The sequence below is a fragment of the Mirounga angustirostris genome, unplaced genomic scaffold (genome assembly GCF_029215605.1).
Source record: "Mirounga angustirostris isolate CCGP_5_RB_7025 unplaced genomic scaffold, mMirAng1.0.hap1 SCAF_14, whole genome shotgun sequence".
NCBI classification, from domain to species: domain Eukaryota; kingdom Metazoa; phylum Chordata; class Mammalia; order Carnivora; family Phocidae; genus Mirounga; species Mirounga angustirostris.
The window spans coordinates 44921925-44930501 of record NW_026991722.1 but is presented as its reverse complement, the minus strand read 5'-3'; the positions used below and the strand labels follow the sequence as shown (position 1 = coordinate 44930501).

At 34.8% G+C, this 8577-nt stretch overlaps 1 protein-coding gene across 4 annotated transcripts in view; it reads right to left on the bottom strand.

Annotated features, from left to right (window-relative positions):
• Nucleotides 1-803: 803 nt before the first annotated feature.
• The window catches only part of SS18 (SS18 subunit of BAF chromatin remodeling complex), a 93741-nt gene continuing 85967 nt past the window's right edge, over nt 804-8577 (bottom strand). For all 4 annotated transcript variants that reach the window (XM_045886897.1, XM_045886896.3, XM_045886898.3 and 1 more), the window contains one exon: nt 804-2583. In XM_045886897.1, the coding sequence (XP_045742853.1) occupies nt 2557-2583 (27 nt within the window). In that variant the 3' untranslated portion in view covers nt 804-2556. The remainder of the gene's footprint in view (nt 2584-8577) is intronic.

Below are 8577 nucleotides of genomic sequence, written 5' to 3'. Positions count from 1 at the left end.
CTCTACAGAATAATGCTAATATATTCTTAAACAACTAAACTAGTACAGTTAGGTATTTTAAAATGTTGATCGATAACCACCAAGCTCTTTTTTTAGTAATGTTATGCTTCCAGAATTTTATAGGATGGCATGATATTTCTTCATTATAATACATTTTGATAAAATAATAACTTCAGTTCTGGGGAATACAGTCTATATGGGGAAGTCAAATTTGGTAGAAAGCTCCCAGTATAGTCAGTCTTCTTACTAGGTATCTAAGGAGTAAGGTAATTTTTGTCACCACCAATTAAAAACTTTTACGAAATAGGACTGTTATAAAACAATTAAACCTTGCAAATACACTAGTCTCTAGGAAGAAAGTCCTGGAGGAAATTCTGCTTATTAAAATTGCAATTTTAGTTTCCATTAAAAGGAGAATAAGACAACAGAAGATGGGTTGGCAAGACAAATTATTTCTTAATGTCCGTTGAGCTTATTTCAAATGAGATAACATATCTACACCAGGTTGGGTTCAGTACAATTTTGTCTCCTCAACTCATTTATCTAATTCAGTCATCTTGATTACAGCCTCATGGACTTCATTTTCAGAGAAAGAATTCTATAACAAACAGCCCACACAACATGCTGATTACTGAACAGTTAATTCTAATTAACTTGGGCATGGCAAGAGAATTTTGATAAAGTCCTAGAATACAAATACAGTCTGCTTATACCAGACTAACTTATATAAAAAACCCACAGCAAAGTCTCCAGACAAAACAAGAGAGTCAAAGAGATCTAATTTAAAGAAACAAATGAGAAAATTAAAATCACAAATAATTTATTCTTCCGTTAGAGTTGATACAGTTTTAAATAGCAACAAAGTACACAGTGGTGGAAAATTGGCACAGAACCTATAAGCATTTTCAATCACAATAAGGCTGTCCATGCTTTATCTGTTCAAACTTGATGTCCATTTTCTACTCACCAAGTTGAAAAAACTCTATTCGGACCTTAAAACACACACACTCTCTCTCTCATACACACATAGAAACACATTAAAATTCCTCCTTTTGATTACAGTATAATGAGAACAGTACATTTTGCTTATTCAAATTTATGGCACCCCTTCTGTTTTGTTTCCAGTTAGAAGTGGGAAAAACCAATTCAATTATAAAGAATACATCTCATTCCCTGGACATAGGCAACTGTGATGAAAAGAGCAACTTACCTTTGGGCTAGATGTTTTCTGATTATGCTTAAATAATTGTGAATTTGCCAATGCATGATTTCCTGCCCAATGCAATATCCCTGAATTTAGCTAAAATCATCAGGCACAGGACAGTCTCAAATATGATTAAATATGTCATGCTAATAAACAAAGTGATCTAGAATGCAACCTCTATGCTTTTAATACAGACCAGAATAAACCTCATCAATAAGCATTTTCCTAAACATCTCTCCATGTTAACATTAACCAACATAAAAAGGGAAAAACTTAAAAGTGTCCTTTTATAAATGGCATTATTTTCAGGGAAAAAAGTTGAAATAAAGGCTTGTAAAGTCTCCCGAACTATTCTATTATATAAACCAATTGTCCTTCTAGTGTTAAAAAATAAAATTACTGGATCAATGTTGACTCTTCTTTGATATCATTTAAAAAATGCTTTGATACTACTTACTGAGTCCCCTGATGACTCAAACAAAGTAAAATTAACACTTCCATTTTCAGTTATTGCTATTTTAGGAGAGAATTACCACTTCATTTACATGAAACTGCTACCAAGATTCTTCAGATCCCACATGAAGTAATTCTTATTGCCTCACATTTTAAAACTGTATTATAAATGATCTTTATAAAAAGGTTTTAATCCACAAAACTGGAAAGCTTTTAAAAAAATGTCTTCTTACTCAAAACTATCACAGTGCCCTTGATTATCTAACAGATAAAAGGGATCTGAATTTCCTCTAAAGAACATAATAGTGGACATATGGTGTGCTTTGTCTTCTCCCTCACCTTTATCTTTTATAGTACACCATTTTAAGACCAACACAATCAAGCATCCACCATGCTCCAATCCACATTAACAGAGGATTTCTGATTCTGTCCAATGCGTAGTGTACCGCCTTGCATATTCACCACATGAAATAAACATAATATACAAAATATTGCGGCTGTAAAAAGTGTACATTTCCCTCTTCCCCTTACAAAAGAATCTGTGGAAAAGTATTAAATTCCCTTAACCTTCATAAACATACAAAGCTGTTCACACCTTTCAGTCTGTAACAGTCCATTTGAAACAGTTCCCAAACCATTGCAAATTGGTTATGTCATTGTATTTTCTGTCCAATGTTGCCATCTAGAGTAGAAATGTGAAATCAAGAGTATTTTTTTTAGCTACTAAAGCCTTACAACTAAGCCACAAAGGCTGCTTACTGAGGAAACAGCCACTTATCCACAAGGTTTTTCCAAAAACTAGATGGAATGGAAGGATCTCTTCACACAGAGGCGTCCACAGTGCTGAGGTGACAATATGGCTGCTAATAGATACTGGCTATTGGAATGTAAGTACTTTTTCACTGCTGGTAATTTCCATACTGTCCCTAAAAGATAAATTTAAAAATACAATTAGATAATGATTTCAGCATAGCTTGGCCATAATAGTTTGGCACAGAAAATCACAAATAAATCTTAACACTGTCATACTACAGAAGTGACTTCATTGACAACAAACAAAAACTGTTATATATTTAGGTACATAGTATCTCTGTAATTGCTTCTGATATTACATTCAATTGCAAATGGATTTCAGAGTCTTTGAAACTAGAATAGTACCTGTCACATAGCAGGAATTTAAATGTTTGGTGAATTTTGTTGAACTGAACTGAGCAAGAATGAATGAGTTCTGGTTCTAAATTCTGCTGTGGTATGTACTGTGTATTAATTAAGTGCTAGTTTAACAACTTTGTGACTATTTAGCTTATTATAATTGCTATTATGAATTAACATCAATGGTATTTGGAATAAGTAGCAAGGATGGAAAGATGCCTGGGAGATAAAAGAGAAAAGAACCTTCCACCCATACTAAAGAAGCTGGGCTTTTCCCTAAGGCCAACAAAGTGTCAGCAAAGGCATTCAGACAGGCAGCTGGTACATAAAATCAAGGGAAGTTTGTTTTGTTTTTGTTGCTTTTAATAAGATAGACTTGAAGTCATGCAGGCTGACAGGACAGAAGAGACAGAGTACAGATAAAAAGAGGTGATAAATGAAGCAGCAGAATTCTACAAGGGAGGTAAATAATGTCCAGTTTACAGCTGTTAGGGTTAGATTTTGGAGAAGAGAAGGAATATCTCTTCCTCTGAAAAAGAAAAAGAATGACAGAAGAAAAAAGAAACCTACTAGAAAATACATATTTTAACAAAAATTTCTTAAATGTGTTTAAAAGCCCAAAAAAGTATATCTGCAAGCATTAGCAAATTCCAGAATTAAAATGTGTCCTAAAAGCACCTATTTTCGGGCGCCTGGGTGGCTCAGTTGGTTAAGCAACTGCCTTCGGCTCAGGTCATGATCCTGGAGTCCCGGGATCGAGTCCCACGTCGGGCTCCCTGCTCAGCAGGGAGTCTGCCTCTCTCTCTGACCCTCCCCCCTCTCATGCTCTCTATCTCATTCTCTCTCTCAAATAAATAAATAAAATCTTTAAAAAAAAAAAAAAAAGCACCTATTTTCCAAAAACAGTACTCATAGGAAGCACATAATCAGCTAATTGTTTCCTTTGGCTAAATTTCCCCCTCCAAAGTCACATTAATCATTTTATATCAAGAAAGTATTCTAGAATTGAATTACTTCTATACCTTAAGAAATAGCACCCTAAAACTTTACATTTCCATAGAAATAGATAAAGATATATTTGAAAATCTGTTGAACATCACTATATATCTAATGGAATAAAGCACTCTAAAGAGAATTAAGGCATTTTAAAAATATTAATGTACTCTCCATAGTTATATTCAACAAAATTTAAAGTCAGTGTTCATCTTGAAATATTTATGGGTAGAATATCATTAGAATTTGCTTTAAAATACTCTTAAAAGAAAAAAAGTAGCATGAGGGTATATAAAACAGCATTAGCAAAATGTTGATAATTGTTGAAGTTGGTTGACTGATATACGGGGATCCATGATACTCCTTTTTTTTTGTATTTATGTAAAGATTCCTATAACATAAAGTTTAAAATAAGAAATATAAGTCAATGCTTAGCGTCAGGAACTTCTTATTCAATTGTTAAACTCAGTTTCAGTATTTAGGTAATCTAAGTCCCAACTCTACTGTTAACTTTCCATTTGAGTCTAAAAAAGCTCTTTGAGACTCATTTTTTTCACACTTAAAAGGTAGGACTGTAACATCTGCATCTCTAGATCTCAATTTTCTTTCCATTCATGGCTACATTAATTCCCACCTCATCTATTTGTTAGGACACTTAAATAAGAGAGGACATGAGGAAGGGCTTTTAAAAATTTTTAAATATTATAAATAAGTAAGCCTCAATGCTGGAGGGAAATGCTTCCCCAGTGAATGTGTATAATGAGATATTAATGATGAAAGTGACTTGCACATATTATGAATGATGTGAAAGCAGAAGAGAGGTTAAGAACTGCTGTGCTATATAAATATAAGCTATAGTTTATCTACTATATTATGAATTATTTGAGGGTAGGAACTAGGGCTTATCCATCCTGATGCCCCAAGTACTGAAGTGTGCCCAGCACTGACACATAAGACTTCTTCAGTAACGTCTGCCAAATACTATATTCAAGAAATTATAAACATTTACTGAGCAAATATTATATGCTCATCACTAAAATAAATTTGAAAAACAGGGAAGGTAAAACTTAGAAATAAAGTACAATTAGAAAAGTTCTATAAGAGTTCAGAAAAGAAAAGATTAACACAGCTAAAATAATTACAAGAATTATTTCAGAGAATGTGGAAATCTTTTTTTTTTTTTCAAAGATTTTATTTATTCATTTGACACAGAGAGAGAGACAGAGAGAGCACAAGCCGGGGGAGAGGCAGCGGCAGAGGGAGAAGCAGACTCCCCACCGAGCAGGGAGCCCGATGCGGGGCCTGATCCCAGGACCCTGGGATCATGACCTGAGCTGAAGGCAGACGCTGAACGACTGAGCCACCCAGGCGCCCCGAGAATGTGGAAATCTTAAGAAAATAGTACAACTCTGAATAGCAAAGAAAAGAAAATGAGGCACTTCAAATAAAGGAATAGCTAAAGGAAAGGTATGTTGGAAAAATAGGTTCACAACGCTTAGGGAAGTGGACAGTAAAAAGGAATATACAATAATGAGAAGCAGACGCTATTAATTGCTTGGTAACACAGAGCCTGAAGTAACAGAAAGAAGTCTGGCTAATATTAGTAATAGCAATCTCAATACATAGCGATATAGCGATCTCTGTATCTCAATAACTAAGACCTTACCATGTGTCAGACACTAATAAATGCTTTGTGTCCATCTATAACCTATATAGTAAATATTATCTCCATTTTACAGATGAAGTAATTGAGATGCTGAGAATTTAAAAAAGTTGACCACACTTGATCACAGTGCTGGGACCAAATCAAATCACGAGCAAGCTCCAAAAAGTACACTGCATATCTGCTATGGGTTTGGGAGCCAGAAACTAACTTCCTTTTTTTTTTTTTTTTTAAGATTTTATTTATTTATTTGACAGAGAGAGACACAGCGAGAGAGGGAACACAAGCAGGGGGAGTGGGAGAGGGAGAAGCAGGCTTCCCACGGAGCAGGGAGCCCGATGCGGGGCTCGACCCCATGACCCTCATGACCTGAGCCGAAGACAGATGCTTAACGGCTGAGCCACCTAGGAGCCCCCAGAAACCAACTTCTAGCATTAACTCCACCACTTAACAGCTTCTTATCCTTGAGTAAGTTACCTATCCTCCCTTTCTCGATTTTCTCATCTAACAAGTGAGAGTAATTGTAATCTCCACCTCAAAAAGTTATTAGAGAAGAAAACCTGAAAATGCTCTACAAACCACTCAAGTACTCACTGATATTACTGGAAGCAGCTTGAGAAAGTGTGCTCTAGTCAGTCACTACAGGCTCTACTCACTCAGAATTTGCCACCCAGCTCCACCACTTCTTGGCTCTATCATCGGGCAAATCATTCCAACTCTCTAAACCTCAGCTTCTCTATGTCTGCTGCTTCCTTTTTTTTTTAATTACAAAATTCCTCTGATTAGGGTGTAAAGAATGAATGAGAAAGGAAGCAAGAAGACAGCATGGGAGGATCCTGCCGTGATGAACCTAGGTGATGTTGATGGTCTCAACTAAGATAAAGCAGTGATTACAGAGAACTGGATGGATTTAAGAACATGTTAGGAGGAGGATTAACAAGATTCTGTCATGTATTAGATGGAGGGAGAAAGACTTACATATCAAAAGTGGCACTTGACATTCTAGCTTGATGATAGTACCTCTCTTCTTTGATAGAGAATACAGAAAGGAGGAGTAAGTTTGGGTAGAAAAATTGAGAATTTGTTTTGGTTATGCTGAATTGATATACTTATGATACATCTAAGTGGAGATGTCCAGTAGGCATCCGATTTTGAGAAGTAAGAGTCAGACTACAAATAGAGATCTGGGAGTCAACAGCCTGGTAAATTGAAACCATGGGAGTAAATGAGATTGTCTAAGGAGAGTGTATTGAATGAAGAGTCGTCCCTAGGCTAGAAACCTGAGCAATACCAATCATCTTTAAATTTCTTTCTTTTATTCATCCTATCATATAAAGTCTTAAAATTATTCTGTCACAATACTTTTTAGGGATTTCTTTCTGTATTCTTATGATCACCATTCAAATTTAGGGAGTAAAGACCTTATTTATTCATTTATTTGTACTTTATTTATTTATCAATATTCACTGCTAATTGATATGTTCTACTAGGTGATGGAAACTCAACAGTGATAAAAAATAAACATGGTGATATCTTTAAAGGACTGACATTCTAGGGGAAGAGAGTATGACAATAAGTAATACATAATCTATTACATGGAGATACATGCTACACTGAAAAATTTAAGCATCTAACATAATGAAACTTTCCCACTAAAATAAGGAACAAGGCAAGGATGTCCCCTCTCACCACCCCTTTACAACAACATTGTACTAGGATTCCTAGTTTATGCAATAAGAAAAAGAAATAAAGGTATGCAGATGACATAATCATCTAGGTAGAAAACCCCGAAGATTGAACAACAACAAAAAATCTTCTGAAACTAATAAGCAAAGTTACAGGATACAAGGTTAACGTACAAAAGTCAATCACTTACCTATATACCAGCAATGAACAAGTGGAATTTTAAATTAAAAACAATACATTTACATTAGCACAAAAATGAAAATTAGATAAAAATCTAACAAAATATGTATAAAATGTACATGAGATAAACTACAAAACTGATGGAAAAAAAAAAACTAAATAAGTGGAGAAATGTTACACGTTCGTGGATAGGAATATCAATATTGTTAAAATGTCAGTTCTACCTTACGTGATCTAAAGATTCAGCACAATCACAATCAAAATCCCAGCAAGTTACTTGTGGTTACTGACAAATTGATTTTAAAGTTTACAGAGAGAGGTAGAAGACCCAGAATAGCCACACAATATTGAAGAACGAAGCCAGAGGACTGATAATTACTGATTTACTATAAAGCTACAGCAATCAAGACAGTGTGGTACTGGTGAAAGAACAAGAAAAATAGATCAATGGAACATTAAAGAGAGCCCAGAAATAAACCCACATAAATACAGTAAACTGATCTTTGACAAAGAAGCAAAGGTAATACAATGGAACAAAGGATCTTTTCAACAAATGGTGCTAGAACAACTGGACATCCACATGCAAAAAAAACGAATCAAGATACAGATCCTAAACGCTTCACAAGAATTAACTCAAACTGGATCACTGACCTAAATGGAAAATACACAAGAATAAAACTCCTAGAAGATAACAAAGAAGAAAACCTAGGTGACTTTGAATTTGGTAATGACTTTTTAGATACAACACCAAAGGCACAATCCATGAAAGAAATAACTGATAAGATGGACTTCATTAAAAGTAAAATTTTTTACTCTGCAGAAGACAATGTCAAAGGAATGAGAAAACAAGCCATGAAGACAATACAACATTTGCAAAAAACACATGTGATAAGGACTGTTATCCAAAATATACAAAAAACTCTTAAAACTTAACAATAAGAAAACAAACAATCCAATTAAAAAATGGGCCAAGATCTGAACTGACATCTCACTAAAGATATAAAGATGGCAAATAAGTGTATGAAAAGATGTCCACATCATGTCATTAGGGAAATGCAAATTAAAACAATGAGATACCACTACACACCTATTAGAATCGCCAAGATCCTGAACACTAACACCACCAAATGCTGGCAAGGATGTCAAATGACAGATTGCTGCTGAGAATGCAAAATGGTACAGCCACTATGAAAGACAGTTTGGCAGTGTCTCACAGAACTAAACAGACTCTTACCATATAATCCAG